General features: G+C 32.7%; 1 protein-coding gene across 2 annotated transcripts in view; it reads right to left on the bottom strand.

The window, feature by feature from the left end:
* Positions 1 to 509: 509 nt before the first annotated feature.
* LOC130893734 (1-phosphatidylinositol 4,5-bisphosphate phosphodiesterase classes I and II) overlaps positions 510 to 18,984 on the bottom strand; it is a 34,111-nt gene continuing 15,636 nt past the window's right edge. For both annotated transcript variants that reach the window (XM_057800068.1, XM_057800067.1), the window contains 13 exons: positions 16,806 to 17,077; positions 15,723 to 15,908; positions 15,441 to 15,632; positions 14,724 to 14,906; positions 13,099 to 13,361; positions 12,701 to 12,963; positions 10,373 to 10,580; positions 10,097 to 10,312; positions 8,407 to 8,720; positions 6,829 to 7,565; positions 6,003 to 6,255; positions 5,684 to 5,938; positions 510 to 4,235 (listed from right to left, as the gene is read on the bottom strand). In XM_057800068.1, coding sequence (XP_057656051.1) covers positions 4,161 to 4,235; positions 5,684 to 5,938; positions 6,003 to 6,255; positions 6,829 to 7,565; positions 8,407 to 8,720; positions 10,097 to 10,312; positions 10,373 to 10,580; positions 12,701 to 12,963; positions 13,099 to 13,361; positions 14,724 to 14,906; positions 15,441 to 15,632; positions 15,723 to 15,908; positions 16,806 to 17,077 — 3,417 coding nt within the window. In that variant the 3' untranslated portion in view covers positions 510 to 4,160. The remainder of the gene's footprint in view (positions 4,236 to 5,683; positions 5,939 to 6,002; positions 6,256 to 6,828; positions 7,566 to 8,406; positions 8,721 to 10,096; positions 10,313 to 10,372; positions 10,581 to 12,700; positions 12,964 to 13,098; positions 13,362 to 14,723; positions 14,907 to 15,440; positions 15,633 to 15,722; positions 15,909 to 16,805; positions 17,078 to 18,984) is intronic.

Genomic DNA, 18,984 nt, shown 5'->3' on the forward strand with positions numbered 1-18,984 from the left:
TCCATTCTTTTTATGTGTTTATTCCAGAATTTTCGTCTCTGCCTCATCCACATTTCCATGTTCTGTATTCCAAATTAAATTGTAAAATGACATTAAACTACTTATACAAGGTTGTAAAAGAAAGTAGATTCCATCAGGTATTGACAGAAGCATCCACATAGAGGTGGTGCCACTATGCGGGTACATGTTAGAAAAAGCTTGAAACAGAATCTCACAAGAAGAGGCCAGAGATAGGAGACATTATTATAGATATCCGCACGCTATCTACTGGTACCAATCGTAACTAAATTTCAAAGATACACAGCTGTACACCATAGATATTTCTGGAGGAACTTGACTGTAACTAGATATAAGTTTCTACAATGTTCTAGAATTATTGCTGGTGTGTATATGAGGAGCTCACTATACAAGCAATACGAGAGGAGAATTTAACTTTTATCCACTACATACATGTACAGTATAATAAAGACAAAAGGTAAAGTGGTTTTTGAAGTTTGAATAAAATGAAATTGTCTGAAAATTAGAATTTTAATGTCGAATTCAAAGAACACTGTGTACTTAAAAAATAATTCAATTGAAAGTAATTTCAACATTTTACATAACATTCGAAAGCGATTAAAGTACAGAAGTTATTAAATATACACTCCGGAATATTTATTACGGATATATTTATTTTGTCTTGAAATATTTCGAAATTTATTCGCATTTTCTAATACTAATTATTTACTACTATAAGTCATTCAATAGTTTTGGTAATCTTATAAAATCGCGATCCTCTTTTTTTTCAGTTCTAGAATATTGAAAAATCATCAAATTTCTTTTAAAACTTGAAAAAATATTCAAGTTTCAGAGATATAAATGTTTATCTAAATGCACTCATCTACCAATAATTATAATGAACACACTGTTTATTCCAACACTCACAATTACACTGTTTGGTATGCATTTCGATAATCAAGTTCAGGGTCTGAAGATGAACTAAAACCTAATAACTTGACTTACTTGTTTAACACTGAATTTTCCCACTATTAAACCTTCTCTCGCGAAAATAAATTTGAGCGGGAATCTTCACATTTATTCCTTGACTACAAAATTATATAGTGGGCTGTAAGAAATTGGCTTTTTGTCTTTTTTAAGCTTATATTTAGCAATTTATATTTCGGTCATTATTTTAAACGAACTATGTGCTCCTTAAACCGGACATTAACGGTTCTCTTAGTCTGTCCAATATACTTCCCGTCATAATCAGCTAATTTCATATATACCACTCTTTTCCAAATTTGTTTTTTTATCCTTATGATTAGCCAACAATTGTTTCAATGTATTGTTGGATTTATAAACCAATTTAAAACGTACTCTATTCAATATTCCTTCCAACCTCTTTGTATAAACAGAATTGAAAGGTAAAATTTGCTGTGGTGGTAGTCAAGGAATAAATGTGAAGATTCCCGCCAAGAGGTTTTCCCGCTACAATTAATTTTAGCGGGCGAAGGTTTATTGGTGGTAAAATTCAGGATAAAACAGGTAAGTCAAGATATTAGGTTTTAGTTTACCTTCAGTCTTTGAAGACGATAACTTGGTTATCGAAACGCGCGTCAGACAGTGTAGTGTAAACAGTGTGTTCAGTAAGAATTATTTACTGTTTACATATGGACACTTTTTCAGCTTTTCCCTCATTCAAGAAGGTTCTCCTTCCATCTACACTCCATGTTATGCATAAATAAAATGTTACTAGAAGAGGAGAGGACAATAAAGAAAGGGTTATAGTATTGAGAGAAGTACAGGGATAAAGAAATGGAGGTCGATAGCCTTTGCGATGGTCTGATCATATCAGTCACATTCAAATTCCTTTATGTATCGTTACACCAGATAGAAGAGAAGAAGAAGGAGCCAATAACAAAAGGAACACAGATAATCAAAAGAGATCATAACCTTCATGTCAGAGGAAACAAGCAGAGATAGAGGTTAGGTTAGGGTTAACTTCTTCATCTTCTCATACGGCTCAGTGCGTGGGTACTTCGAGCTAAGGGAGCGCAAATATATTTGAAATTTTGTCCTAAATCTGTTGTTTAGGATTCCCTGGACTATGAAGAGATTTATTCGTTCGAGTGTAACAGACTACCATCCATATGCATGAAGAAAATGTTCCCAGAATGAGGATTGCGAAATATGGAAGGAGGCAATTTAAAAAGGAGTGGAGACATTCCAAAGAGGTCAAGATTTTAATGCCAGAGATAGAGGTTAGGTTAGGGTCATGTTGGGTTATGTTTCAAATAAGTATGATATAACTACGTTTATAAATGTTATATAAGACTATTAAAGTTAGAAACTTTATTTTAAGAGAAAAAAAAATACATTTGTAAAAAATTATTAAACGAGTTATGAAAGATTATATTTCTTCCAAAAATAATTGAAATTGGATACTTTTTCGATATTCCAAAGCCAGAAAAGAACAGGGGGCCACATTTTTTTAATAAAGTCTAAGTAAATCTAGTTTACCTAAAATTAAATCGTATTATCTAACCATATGTTTTTTTTCATAAATCTTTTGAAAAAAAAGGATAATAAATAAATATATCCGTTTGAAATATATTACAGTATTTTTCAGGATCGAGGTATAATGATAAAGTAAGCGAATGTAAAAATATAGTCAGATCATAAACTGGCACAGGTGTTTCAACTTGTTTGATCTATATATTGTATCTGAAGCATATTTTATCACTTTATATATCTAAATTCTACTATCACAATTAACAACAAACATCAAAGTAGACTAGAGTTTCGAATGGAGTTGACTCAAGAAATAATAACAACATTCGAGTTTCGCTACCCGAATATCGAAATGTTCTCTTCAAAATACAAATCACGTTCTTTTATTGTGTTCAAATATCAACATCGAGTTCAAGTTCGACTTTATCTTACTTTTACGAATAATTCATTTCCAGGCAATATAGTTCACGATAAACCGACATGTCTCTATACATTACATCTATTAAAAATTTTATATTTCGCTTAAAAACAGTGGGAAAATGGGTATAAGACACACCAATACTTCAAAATTCAGTTTCACCTGGTCTTTTAACAGTTGGAGATAAAATTTAACGTCAACCTTCATTCTTCAGCTAGGCCCAACTTCATGTCGTAGAGTTTTCAGATCACAAGAGCATCTCACTGATGTTGTATCAGTTAGAAATCCTCTACATGCCAGTTTTAGACTTTTATAGATCAGGAGCTTCTTAATCTGTCATTATATATGGTTCTCGATTTCTTCTGAATTTTGTGCTTTACTTCATTTTCTTCAAACTTCATACTTGACCAGATAATAAACGGTGGAAGAGGAACAAAAACTGTCATTCGGCACTAGAGATTGTATAAGGGAAGAGATGAAGAAGACATTTGGGTCACTGTTCACTTCGTAAAGTTCTCTGATCAACATACATTATACACCAGAAGCTTCTTCTCATACCAATTTCATTATCTTCTTTCTGTTTGTCACTTTATACTCCGAGATCTTAATATTTCCTCTGTATATTGTATTTCTAGCAAATTTCTTTTAATTAGAACCAAATGAAACAGATAACAGTTAACTAATTAAAGAAATAGGAGCAAGAGGAATCGAAACTGTTAACCAGTACTTGAGAATGTAAAAGGAAAAATAGATAAACAGGATATTCGGTTTATATTTGGGACAAACTTCATTTCCTAACGTTCTCAGACCTCCGGAGTACCTCCATGTTTTTATCAATTGACATACACTATAGTGACACCCGATATTTTTCGGTACCTTGAATCATTAGAATATAAAATGTAGTATTTTAAGATAATAAGTTAAAGTTATTTTTATCTGAAATATCCACTGTATTTAACATTTTATCAAAGAAGTAATTGCCGAGGAAACGAATCATTATTTCATATCTATGAAATCTACTATACTAGTAACAACATTTTACAATTACCAAATGAGATAGATACCATTTGATTTGATTGTCGAAAATTTCAAAGACTTCAACTCTTTTTTAACACATATTTATAACTAGGTAGCTCAAATTTGAGTATACACCATACTCTTATTTTTTTTTTGGAGAGACTCGGTTTCCATTTCGTTTCAATAATGTTGAAACAATTAATCATGGGGTTACAACAATCGGCCGATTTCGAATCTACTGGGCGTCGCTGTATTCACCTTCTATATTTGCTAGGCGCATTTCAAATTCTTTTCCGAGGGCTGTTTTTGCCTAAAAAATAATATTATTAAAAATACACTTAAATTTACAATAAATTGAACCACAATTTATTTAGTTACACTGGTAATTGATAGAAAAATTTAAAGAATCTACGGATCAGTAACTACTATTACCAATGCTCATCTGATCTGACCAATATAAAGGAAAAAATGAGCGAGGGTGAAGAGACTAGATCGAACAAGGATTGACACAATTAGAGCCAGACACAGCAAACAATATGGAGAAAGAGGACTGAACTGGAGACGGTTCAAACAGAAAGCAAATGATAGAAGAGAAGGAGCAGATCCGGAAATAGCAAACGACCTGGACAAAGAAGACTGAACTGGAGACGGTTCAAACAGAAAGCAACTGATAAAAGAGAAGAAGCAGATCCAGAAATAGTAAACGATCTGGACAAAGAGGACTGAACTGGAGACGGTTCAAATAGGAAGCAGCTGATAAAAGAGAAGGAGCAGATCCAGAAATAGCAAACGACATTGAAAAAGAGGACTAATTACTTAAGAAAATCGTGCAGGATATCTAGAACAAAATGAAGATATACGACGAAGAACAGGTCGAGTATACACGAGAAAATACAGACTAAATAACGGCTATGGTACCGACAGGTGGCCGAAGAAAACATCGATGTATCAACTGCTGAGGTTAGATTATGTTTCGTGGGGTAGTTTTCATTTTTGATTTAGTCTTTGCATCTCATTGTTCTGCTTCCAAAATACAATTTTTCCAAAGGTTTTTTGTCTCGCTTCGCACTATTCATACTTTAGGCTTTTGTTGAAATAGGCAAGGCATTCGAAGAGTCTATTTTTATCCCTTGCTTGTCGTCCTATCCATTTAAAGTATCATTTCATGAAGTTCCTCTAACTTCTAAGCTGATATGGTCATAAATATTGTCTTAGGCTTGGAGTGCTTTATGCTTTAGCCATGTCTTTGCTTCATGTTTTGATAAGACTGCTTACTTCCTCATCACCCGGTATACCCTGCCATTTTAAGGTTAGTTTGTGTTTGTTGGTTAATGATTTAACACTTCCGAGATAGTTCAGTGCCTCCAAGACCGCTTGGGTATCGGAGAGAACGTTTAGAGGTTAGATCTCCATCTAAGCACACCACTAACAACTCCGCTTCTAACGATTTTGTTAGTGGTACGAAAAAATGTTTGATCTAGTTTTTTACGCTAACTTCGACCTATCTGTATACCAAAAAGATGCTTTTGGAGTTTACGGAAGTTGATCTTTATTGAACCATTATTGGCGGAAATCGATTAGAATGTCAATTATCCTACAAATAATAGAAGAGCGACAATTTCTTAATCTGTATGGTAGTATTGAAGGGAAATGGTCAAATAATATACAATGTTGTCAGATTTAACTGTAACACTTTTTTTGGAAATTTATTCAGTTATATTATCAATTTAATAGGTAAATAAAATTTTTTTGTCTTACTTTATCTCTTTGTTCGGTTAATAATTCCCTGACGTGTTCGTGTTGCCTTTGTAATTCTTCTTTACGATTTTCGAATAATTGTCCCAATTTTTCACGTTCGGAAACGCCCCTACCTACGACGGCGGTAACCGCCTCCCTTTTAACGCGTGTAAATTGTTCCCGATTTCGATGTTTTTTAGCTAAAGCTTTAACTTCTTCTCGATGATCAGCTTGAAGTTTCCTCATCAATTCCGAAGTTTCTTTCTCGAATTGTTCCTAATCGAAATAATTGAAAAAAAAAGTATAACATAACCTAAAAATTTACCAACTAAATATTCACCTTTAGTAATTTCAATTGATTAGATTGTGAGGTTTTCATTACTTTTTCGGCTACATTATATATGACGTCGTGGTATTTTTCTCTAAGTTCTTTTTCTTGCGTAACAAATTCTTTATTTACGGCTAATAATCTTTCCGAATGACTTCTCGGGATCGATGGTTTTTCACCTTCAGCTCCACTGTTTTCCGGACCGTCCGTTACACTCGTTAACGGTTCCGCACTCGTTGATTCCGTGTAAAACACAGCGCTGACTCTTTAAAAAAGAAGAATACATCGATGAATACACTGGATTTGAATAAACAAATTATCGAAAATTAGCAAAACCCAAGAATTTTTTGAGAAATTATAACTAAACTAATTCTATATAATCAGTTTGGGATCAGAAGAACCACTATACTGTTGGAAAGATCCGTGGAATTACAGAAATCGTTACAAGAACGAAAAGTTGCGCAGGGTACAAATTTCCAAGAATTGCTTTTTATAACTTATTTACAATACGTTGTGACCGTTTTCATAAAATTAATTACTAAGATTGCCTTTTTTTTTACTTACTAAAACCGATTTATCGAGAAATCTGTTGTGTATAAATAGGTGCTTGTATATCAGAAAGTAGTCAGTAAATAATTTAATGTGATAGTGAATGGAACAAAATGGTAAAAAGTGGTAACTTTGAATAAATTATGAGTTAGTGGATAGTTAAGTTTTAGTGGATAATTTAGTGACTAGTTTAGTCTATACATAGATAAATTAAGTGAGTATCAATTCACCTCACTGTATAAAATATAAGAAAAACTTTATAATAATAAAATAATATGACACGACTTACATATTTTTGCTGGATAACCTCTTGACGAGTTTCATATTGGCCAATTTGGATTTTTTTTCCAAAAAGTCGGTCGATTTTTGCGAACTTAAAGACATCTTCTTTTTCTCGTGTTTCCTCCTTAAATTTTCCAATTTTTTTTCCAATTCCAATTTCTTTTCTTTAACTAATTTATTTTCCAACAATCTATCCAACGATTCGGCCACTAATTCTTCGATTTTTTCATCCTTAATTTCAACCGATTTTGAGGTTACGTTATTTTCTACGGGGGTTGTTGTAGAAATAGCGACCGGTATAACGGGTATTTCGATATCGGTCGTAGATTCGACGGATATACTTCCGGTAGTTAATGAAACTCTTTGTACAGGACTACCGTTTGTCGTCACTTCCTTATTCATTCTAGTTAACGTATTCCTTTTCTGTTCTTCAGTTCCTTCCGCCGGTTCCATATCGTCGGTTAATACGGAAAGTTGTTGAGCGCGTTTTTCTAAATCGCTTTGATATTTGATCGGATTCGCCAAAGCTTCGGCAAAATCAGATAAACCATCGGGTACGTAGTCCTTGACGACTATTTCTAAAAATAGCGTAGCCAACGGCAACGGTTGACCCATTTCTGTGCGTAAATTGACGTGTCGGTAACCAGGACACAGACCGACTACGGGAAGAATTCTATGGCCGATGAATTTACCGGATTCTTCATAAGCTACAATTCTAATTGAAGCTAATTCTGGTAATACTACCTAAAATATTTAAAACCAATTACTTTGAACAAAATGATATACATAACAATAAGAAATTTGTCAAAAGTTCATAATCGTTATATATAGCGTTAAACAAATAATAAATATAAATACAACCGATTTTCGTTTAAGAAAATCATGAAAAATGAAAACACTTTAATTTGGACAAGTTTTATATAATTCCTCCCACATGTGGTTGTGCAGTGTAGAGCTTGGAACGACTCCATAAGATTACCAATTGAGGTTATGGGGTAGTAAGACATCGATTCACTATAAATCTGTGGTTGTCGAATGAGGTTATGGGATCTTAGTCTATTAAGTTTTATATATTGCCAAAAATGCCGTTTTAGTCTTATTTTCTACCTACCATATTGGGTGTTGCACCAAACACAGTAAAAATTAATGCACGTCATAAAACGAGAAGTGATACCAACCAGTTGAAATTTTGTCCTCCAAGCATATTTTGAAATCTCCTAAATACTAAAATACCCCAAGATTATTTTTTGTAATATTCTATTGTTCTAAGTTGATAAAACAAACGATAGAGGGCGACAATTTACTTTTCATTAGAGTTCCAAAACTTACACTTTTGAATTTTATTTTTCTGCAGGCTCTACTGCTTAATTAAGCGAAAAAATTTAAATTAAATTTTTACCCCCGAAAAAATACCCTTATTCAAATGTTCCTCCCTACATTTAGGTTAAAAAATCCCCAGCTGGCATCACTGAGAACGAGTACGACTTTATATTTCAACAACGTTGTCAAACTTTGAAATCAATTGAAAAGTTTGCTATGGGGGAATGTAGAATAATTAGGTTGTGTTACGTTTAGAGTTAGGTACCTTTTTAAAAACAAACGGATCTTCGTCGTAAACCGGATTGATTCCATTATTGGGTATAACTTTAGTTCGGAATCTCTTTCTGACAGTATCCGCGGGCAAACCGTACATTTCTACTTCGACATAAGTCCCTACTCTCTTATCGGTCAGGAATTGTCCTGATATCACAGTTATTTTCACAGTACCCGCTATGATACCGTCGACCGTCGATTCGGCGAATGGATAGAATCTTCTATCTGTGCGTCGCATAAATTCCGGTTTTAATAAATAACCGCATCTGAAGTTGTATTCGAATATTCCCAGATTCAACTGCATAGCTAAAAATCGAAAAAAAATACACCATTATCTATAAAACCTCATAAAATATATAGAAACAGCTGTATACTATCCCAAAACTAATAGTTTTTTTGTTTTGCGTGGTTGCTGAACATTCCAAAAATAGAAATACGTATATTTTCTAACCTCACATTTTTTAAAATGGAAACAAGATATGTTGAAGAAGACGAAAAGTTTGGTGTGTCTAAATTGCTCCAATCAACTAAACAACTGATCTGAATGACATTTGGTTGGTTGTTAAAACAAAAGTAACTAGAATTACAACTTGAAGTCTTCAAAAATAACTAGATTTGCAACTAAAAGAGTGCGATGTAACTAGATTTTTTCCCATAAATGTAACTCGGAAGCACCAAAAGTAACTACGTTTATTCGGAGTCCAAAAGTAACTAGATTTCTCCCTATACTTGCAACTAAAAGAAATTGAAGAAACTAGATTCCTCCCCAAAAATTTTATCTGGAAGCATCAAGAGTAACTAGATTATTCAGTGGAACGAAAGTTACTAGATTTATCTCTAGAATTGCAACTTGTTAGCACTAAAAGTAATTAGATTTCCCTGTGGATTTGCAATTTGGCAACATTTAAGTAACTAATTTTTTCCGTAGTTTTGCAATATTGAAGCATTAAAACCAGGCTTACAACTAAAAGATATTGAGTAACTAGATTTTTTCTTAGAAATGTAACATGGAAACACCAGAAGTAACTAGGTTTATTCGGAGACCAAAAGTAACAAGAACTGCAATACATAAGCACCCAAAGTAACTGTAGTTACAATGTAAACTGTAAAGACATTAAAAGTGAAAAAAGTGAGTACAATCTCAAATATCAAAAGTATCTAAATTTCTTTCTAGAATTGCAAGAAGCATCAAAAATAACTAGACTTTCAATATATCAATAGTAACTAGATTTCTTCCTAAAAATGTAACTTGGAAACATCAAAAGTAACTAGATTTTTAATATAGCAAAAGTAACCAGATTTCTCTTCAGAAATGTAATCTGAAAAAATCAAAAGTAACTAGATTTTTAATATAGTAAAAGTAACTAAATTTCTCCCCAGAAATGTAAACTGAAAACATCTAAAATAACTAGTATTTTCATATAGCAAAAGTAACTAGATTTCTCCCCAGAAATGTAAACTGAAAAAATCTAAAATAGAATTTTCATATAGCAAAAGTAACTAGATTTCTCCCTAGAAATGTAAACTGATAACATCAAAAATAACTTGACTTAAAAACATCAAAAGTAACTAGATGTTCTCTACATATGACACTAAATTATTAATGGAAGTTGCAGTTGATCAAATTAGTTTTTTGTAGTTTGAATTATCTGAACTTTGATGTTAAGAATATTTTCTTTTACCTAAATCTAAAGTTTGATAATTTAAAGCTACCAATTGACAACCGGCGTTCCAAAACACCTGCGGCATAAAATTCGAGGAATCGAAACGTGTACCTGCCGGATACACTCTACTTAATTGGTGTTTGTTATAGTTGACGAATTGAATGGGATATTCTTTAAGTAAAGACGTCGCTTGTTTCTCGTCGAACGATGACATTTCATAACTTCGATTTTTTTCTAAAAATTAAAAAAAAAATATTAAGATATGATATTAAAAATATATCTACGCTTTTTTACTTTTGGCGGATTCGAAGCTCGAAAAATGTACTGGTTGTACGTAATTGACTAGCGCCGAAATTTCCGCTCCGGCTTCAGTTTCCGTTGCCGGAGTTTTACTATCGCTTCCGTCGGCGTTTCTTTCTGTCGGAACATCGGCCTCTACAATCTCTCCGTCGTCTTCGCTCGAAGAATCTTCTTCTTCCGTACCCGTAGATTCTTTAGAACCCTAAAAAGATATTAAATAATAAAAAAATATTCATTTTTACAAAACTTGAAGTGAAAGAGAAAAAAAGACAATAAAAGTAGATAGAGAGATAGAAGAAAAATTAGGAAGGCAGATTGAAAGAGAAAGCGACATATAGAAATAGTGGAAGAAAAACAGATATAAAAATATGCAGAGAAAGACGCGAATAAAAAGAGATAAGCAGACAGAAACGATAAGATCACATACTAAAGAAGAAGAAACTGAAAGGAAACAAAAAAGAAAGGAAGAAACTGATATAAAGAAAAAGACAGATAGAGAGATATCAGAAAAAGGGGGCAGAGAAAAAGAGAGATAAAGACTTGTAATTAAAGATATCATCAAGGAAATGGATTGAGAAAGAATGAAAAAAATGTACAGGAAGATTGAGATAGTTGGAAACTTAGATTGAAAAAAGAACACAAAAAGAAAGAGAAAAACATAAAGAAATAAACAGAAAGTAGGTGAAGAAGATAAAAAGGCCATAGATAGACAGAAAGAAACAAATAAAAAAAACAAAGAGAGAAAGTGGAAAAGATACCAGAGACAAAAAGGCAGAAATAGAGAAAGAAAGACAGGAAGAGACTGGCGATGGAAATAGAGGTTGGAAGATAGAAAAGAAACATAGAAAGGAGCAAGAAGAAATAAATTAAGAGGCATACAGAGGAACAGAAAAATATCAAAACAGAAATGGATTAGTTACCAAGGTAGACAGAAATACGGAAAGGGAGACAAAACGAAAGAAATATATTGATAGAAAGAGTTAGAGAAAAAATAAAGAGATAGACAAGCAGAAAGGAATCAAGAAAGAAAGGGACAGGCAGAAAGAGATAAAGAAACAGATGAATAGACGGAATGAATGAGGGGGAGAAAAAGTTGTAATGAAAAATGTCAACAAAGAAATGAATTAGTTACCAATACAGAAAGAAAGAGGAAAAAATAAAAAGAAAGAGAGATACAGATAAAAAGCGATCGGAAGATAGAAAAATGGGCGAAAGTCGAGACTAAAAGATCATAAAAAAATGTGGAAGACAGAGACAAATAAATATAGAATATAGACATAAAGAAACAAAAGTAGAGAGTCAGAGATAAACGTTGAAGAGACTGGAAGAAAGAGAAGTTCAGAAAAAGTGATAAAATTGTGGCAAAGAGCAATAGATGTATTCAAAAATGTCAACAAAGAAATGAATTGGTTTCCAATACAGAAAGAAAGGAGAAAGAAAAGAGAGGTACAAATAAAAAGCGATCGGAAGATAGAAAAATAAACACAGACGGGAATCTAGATTGAAAGATCATAAACAGATGAGAAAGACAAAGACGAAGAGATGTAGAAATGAAAAACAAAGGTAGAGAGTCAGAGAAAAACCGTCAAAGAAAAAAAGGTACGTGAGACAGAAAGAAAGATACTAAAAAAGATAGTGACAGACTGAAATAGAAATTGAAAGAGAGACAAAAAAGACAGATCTATAAAAAGAAGATAAGGAAAACAGAAATAAAAATACATAAAAAACCAGAAGAGAAGAATTGAGAAAGAGATAAAACAGTGGCAGAGAGTAATAGTTCTAATGGAAAATGTCAACAAAGAAATGAATCGTTTACCAATACAGAAAGAAAGAGGAAAAATAAAAGGAGAAACACGGATAAAAGAGATCAGAAAATAGGAAAATAGACACAGACTGAAATATAATAAAAACATAGAAGAAGAGTTGTAGACATAAAGAAACAAAGGTAGAGAGCCAGAGAAAAACGTATGAGAGACAGAAAGAAAGAGATAAAATGACAGATTGAGACTGGAAGAAAGGGAGACACATTATGTAGGCAAAAAAAAGAAATAGATAGGGACAGACCGAAATAGAAATTGAGGGAGACAAAATAAGACAGATACATAAAAAGAGATAATAAAGATGGGGGAGACAAATAAAAAGAGAAAAACATAAAAAGACAGAATTGAAGAAATATTGTGTGAGAAAGAGATAAAATATTGGCAGAGAGTAATAATTGTAATGAAAAATGCCAATAAAGAAATAGATTGGTTACGGAGACAGAAATAAAGAGATATGGATAGGATAAGGAGTAGAAAAAGAAAGAAAATACAATATTTTTACCTGTCTAGCTTGAAGAGAAGGGGCACGCTGCGCGGTAGCATCCCCATTAGTCCTACTCTCAATATTTTCTTGTTTTTCCACACTTTCAACATGATTATCAGTATTACAAACGTTTTCGGTATTTTCAGTATTTTCCACAGTTTCATCCGAAGCTGCTTCCGGTGCTGGAGTGGCAGTTCGTTTGTGATGATGATGATGGTGTTTCTTTTTATTCTTTATTATGATCTTTCTCTTAAGCATCGAAGGAGGAGGAAGTGGAGTACCTGCAAAATAAATCATATCATACCATATCATTTATGTATTTATTATTTATATATGGTATGATATGATATATATATATATATATATATATATATATATATATATATATATATATATATATATATATATATACGAACCCGGTTCTAATTTGTAATTTTCTAATGGGGTTTCTAACAACATATCGCCGAATATTTCTCGACAGTAATTAGCGATTTTGGCTTGCTGACGGGGATTGCAGTGATTTTCGAACGATAGCACCACGGGAAAATCGGAAGTTTTAAAAGCGCTTTCGGCGATAGCTTCTAGTACTTCTTTAGCCGATATATCAGGTACAAAAGTGTAACCGTGCACGATGACCGGTTCTTCTATTCGTCCGTTCCAAAAATCTAGTTCAACACATCTGAAAAAAAAACAAATTTTATTACATGGGTAGAACATAACCTCAAACACAACATTTTGTTATTTCAAGACAATCAGTAGCAAGAAGATAGAACATGATTATTTGAATGTAAGAAAATGTGTACCAATTGGAGCCGGTTAAACTGTCCAATGCTCGAAAAAGCCTCCAACTGACTAGGCCGTTATAATTTTGGAGAATTTTACTGAAAGTGTATTAAAAAATTGGGACAGGTGAAGAATCATTAAGTATTTTATATCGAAACAGCAATCAACTGAGTGGATCTCTTACGACCACCATTTAGAACCAGTGCAGTGGTGTTAAGAATGGGGCCAAATAATTTTCTTATCGGAAGTCATTGGAAAAATTAGGAAAACGTCAAAAAAGAATCGAATCAAGATCAAATAATTATTCAACAATATAGTCCAGTTGTTAATTCAGTCCTTGTTTGACATGAGTTTTTTTTGTTCCCTACACTTTAAAAATGATAAATGATCAGAAAAAATCAGTTTTGTTGTTTTAGAGTAGAAAAAATGTTTCAAAATTAATTTTTGGAAAATCTTTCGAAAAACATAAATAAATTTCTTTGATTTCTTAGACCTTTTGATATGGTTATGTTTCTAAATGTTCTTGACTTTAGGTTTTTTTTATATTTTGAAAATTATTAAAAAATAAAAAAAAAACTAATTTTGAAACAGAAGAGACCTAAAGTCAAGAACATTTAGAAACATACAAATTTGTTTTTTTATGATTCGACTAAAAATAAAATTATTACTAAAGTAAAGCATTTGAGCCAATACGACTCTGTTATATCAATATTTTTTGGTTTATTTTCAAAAATAATATCGGTTTTGATTTTTTATCTAATCATTAGTGAAGAAATAAAAATATTATCAATATGTGGCATTAAAGCTAATAAGATTTTTTTGATCGCATTAACAAACAAACATTTTCTAGAAAATTCGAAACTCGATAATCTAGAACAATCGCGCAACATCTAGAACGTTCGAATCAGATCTGTAACTTTGAATTTCGTTTAAATGGAATAATTTTTTGTTTTTTTTTTGTGTGGAAGTAAATTAAAAGAAAAAAATAATTGTTATATTAATATTTTTTGAAATATTTTGAAAAATAAAAATATCGGTTTCGATGATTTATCTAATCGTTAGTCAAGAAATAAAAATATTATTAATATGTAGTATTGAAACTAATATGACTCTGATTTTTTTTATCGCATTTACAAACAAACATTTTCTAGAACATTCGAGACTCGATAATCTAGAACAATCGCGCAGGATCTAGAATAAAACAAAAATAACAGTTACAATGATACTTTTGAAAATATTTTGTAAATGATTATCTTACCTACATCCCGCTAGTAGACATTGTCGATACATTTCCGCGCTGGATTTCCCAGTTAGCTGATGGCCGGTCAAATAAGTATTATGAGAAGAATTTATGAAATAGTGCGCCAAAGGTTGATCCATATCGTGACCCAAATCGAATTTAGAAGCTGCCATTATGTTGTTATCATCAGATAAAAGATACCTAAAAAATTGAAATCAAAAAATATGTACAGATTGTCCTATAGTACACGTAACAGTATATAGTACAGATATATATAGTACAGATACAAAAAATGTTGATAGAAGTATACAGAATATCCTATTGAGAATATAATCTACAATAACAGAAGTAAAAATTATTGTTTCCGGAAAAACCACTAGTCGCATAGTGAGTCTGGGGAGTAATCTGACCTTTTAAAGACTAAAAACTCGCAGATGGGACAAAAGGTTTTTAAAGCGAAAAAACATGTGATAAAACTTGTAAAAAAGTTTTTGGACCTCAAATAATCGCGATAAACATATACAGAACGTCCCATTGGAACTAGATAAAATTTCATTAAAATGAAATAATTGATAAAACAGATCGAATATACTCGATTTTATAAAAAATAATGTCGAAACATTTCGTTTTCAGCTAATTTGTTAGAACAAAGATTAGTTACACTGTGCTGAATCGACTGAGGATTACTTTTTACGTTATAAGGAGAGATGAAAATAAAAAAAAATCAGTTTTCACCTAAGGAATCCTTCGAAGGAAAATTGTCCTCTTTGGGCGTTGTATTTGTTCGGTTCGTACAACGCTATAACATCTTTGGCTCTAGCAGCGTCGGCGTAAGGATGTAAAATTTCGTTCAAGCGAGGATCTCTTTGTTTTTTATTTAAAAAATCCACAAACTGATTTGACGTCATTATCTTTTTGGGCCCCACGCTGAAAAAAAAGTACAATGAACAATTGTAATTTTCTTATTATAACCACGAAGTGAAAACGATAAAAGGTTCTAAAAAAAAGAATACTTACATATCGTTAAAGACTTTTTCGACTTCTGACCTTTTCGTTAGTTTAACGTAGAAGTCGAAAAACATTTCAAAATCTAATTTTTCCGGATTTATCGTGTCGTTTTTGCCAGTTTGAAAACCCAAATTTTGTAATATCGATTCTATCCTCTTCTTGTCGTCCTTATTTTGTGCGAACATTTTTAGCACGCTAAATCGAAAACAAACAATCAATAAATGAACTAGAAGTGATGAATCACAATAAAGTCAAATCTCGGTTACAGTTAGACCTGTTAAGAAAAAGTAACAGTTAAGTCCATCTCTAGCTTATTAGCTGGAAACTAGTAGTGAAAAATTACAGTTAAGAAATCACAATCTAGTCAAATCTCGGTTACAGTTGGACCTGTTGAGAAAAAGTAACAATTAAGTCCATCTCTAGCTTATTAGCTGGAAAGTAGTAGTGAAAAATCACAGTCAAGAAATCACAATCAAGTGAAATCTCGGTTCAAGTTAGACTTGTTAATAAAAAGTAACAATTAAGTCCACCTTTAGCTTATTACCTGGGAAATAGTGATGAAAATCACAGTTAAGTTGAATCAAATTTTGGTTAGTTAGACCATTTACGGAAAAATAACAGTTAAAATAGTCACTAGCTTGGAAAAGACTTAGTTTATTGGCTGTGAGCTAATAGTTAAGAAATAAATAAGGAAAAGTAACAGTTAAGCCCACCACTAGCCTGGACAAAACTTTATTGCTTATTGGTTAGGAACTAATAGTGAAAAATCACAGTTAAAAATCACAATTAAGTTAAATGACATTTACAGTTACCCATGTCAATGTTCTAGAGAAAAATCACAGTTAATTGAAGTCACGGTAACAGGCTACGCAATGTTGTAGGAAATAAATCGCAGTTAAGACAAATCACAGTTAGACCACGTCAATTTTGTAATGGAAAATCACAGTTAAGACCAATCACAGTAGAAGATAGACCACGTCAATGCTGTTGTAAAAATCACAGTCACAGTTATAAGTGTTATATTTCGAATCGTTTTCTGTGATAGAATTTGAAAAACTATTAAACACAGGTAAATATTTTCAATTTACTCACTTTTTGACAGGTATATTTCCGGCCTTATCCTTGATTAGATGTAGTTTCGTGTGAGCTTTGAATAAGTACATCTTGGGTGTGCCGTTAATTTGGTTTAAATTATAAGCTAAATTAATCAAGGAATCAGTCCATAATTTGGCAATATCTTTTCGCGTACAACAAAAATTAATGAAAGTTAAATTTACGAAATCGTTGGCGCAACAAACTGTCACCGTTTTTTCTTCTAACGTATCCTGGGAACCCATTGATACAATTTGCCTTAATTTTGGATCCTATAAATAATAATAAAGCATTAAACAAATTCCTATAGGTGGACGTGACGATTCTGGACGTTCCAGAATCAACTCATGAATTGTGTGGAGCAGACGCGGACAATACCGGTTACCCAGAACGCGTTGCGTCGGCAACAGTGCCCGTTTTTAAGATTTTCTGGTGCGTCGGCAACAGAGCTCATTTTAAGAATTTCAGGTGCGTCGGCAACAGAGCCCATTTTTTAAAATTTCTAGTACGGGCGTCATCCAAAACCTACAGCTTCGTAATTTTTATCATGACTGTACCCACCATTACTTTTTATTCAAAACTTCTCTTCTAGGATAATATAAAGGACGTCACTGTACTATCTTTATTTATAGCGTTAAAATTTTCGTTATTTGAGAATGTCATGTTATTTGATTGGAACATATTGAATGCCGTATCGCTTCCCGTGGAGCCATTGCTTTTGATCATTATTCTATATTGTAAAGTGAATCTTTTGTTCTGTTTTGTATATTCTTTAACGATACAGAACGGGCTGTCATTTGGAATGAAAACAAACTGGGTAATGGTAAAACCGACGAGATAGTTTGGTGATGCTGAAATAAGACAATGCTTTTGTTTCAACGACGGAACCTTTTCAACAAAAATTCTATGAAGAATAAAAATAAATGAAAGTTTAATACTGGGTATACTTTGATATGGAGTAGAAATATAGTGAATAAAAGTGACGATGCTGCAAGAAAAAGACGTTAGAAATTTAGCATTAAATGTAGTCGCATACATTAATTTCCTTTTAGAAAGGCCTTCGACACAGTTGAATTTTGGGCAATTATCAGGTCAATGAAAAATGCAAGAATAGACCAACGATATATTGACATTATACAGACACTAAATGACAACTCAAAAATGAAAGTAAGGCTATATGAAGACACTGAGGAAATCATAATTAAAAGAGGCGTTAGACAGGGAGACATTGTGTCACCCAAATTGTTTACACTGGTGCTAGAAGACGTTTTTAAAAGCCTACATTGGGAAGACAGAGGAATTGATATATCGGGAGAAAAACTAAGTAACCTAAGATTTGCCGATGACATTGCCATTTTTGCCCCAAACAGTGAAGAATTAGAATACATGCTTATAGAACTACAACAAGAAGCAAGAAAAGTAGGCCTAGAAATGAACATTTCTAAAACCAAATTCATGACAAACCAACGGACAAACAAAGAGAGTATAAATGTGCGAGGACAACAGATAAAGAAAGTGAACTCTTATATCTACCTAGGTCAAGAATTAACATTGGGTAAAACCAATCAAGAACTTGAAATTAACCACAGAATACATCTAGGATGGGCGGCCTACGGGAAGATGCGACACGTCTTCAACTCCAACCTACCCCTCAAACTAAAAACCAAGGTTTACATGGAATGCATTCTCCCAGTAACAACCCACGGATGTGAAACATGGGTCCTAACAAAGAAAATCTTGAATAAATTAAAGGTACATCAAAGATCAATAGAACGGAAAATGATAGGAATAACGCTTAAAGACCATAAAACCAATGAGTGGACAAGAAATAAAACCAAAATCGAGGACATAGTGAGGCGAATAGGTAGTCTTAAATGGAACTGGGCCGGACATGTTGCTCGAAATAACACCAACTGGAGCGGAAAAATAACAAGATGGAGACCTTGGGGGGAGAAAAGAAGCACCGGCAGACCACAACAAAGATGGTATGATGATATCAAGAGAACAGCCGGACTTAACTGGTACCAAGTGGCACAGAACAGGGAAAACTGGAAAAATATGAGAGAGGCCTATATCCAAAGGATAGAAAACGGCTAGAAGAGAGAGAGACATTAATTTCCTATAATTTCAGTAATAATATTAAGCTTGGTAACATCGTTTATCTTTGGAGTAATATAAA

The sequence above is a fragment of the Diorhabda carinulata genome, chromosome 5, assembly GCF_026250575.1.
Source record: "Diorhabda carinulata isolate Delta chromosome 5, icDioCari1.1, whole genome shotgun sequence".
Taxonomy (NCBI): Eukaryota; Metazoa; Arthropoda; class Insecta; order Coleoptera; family Chrysomelidae; genus Diorhabda; species Diorhabda carinulata.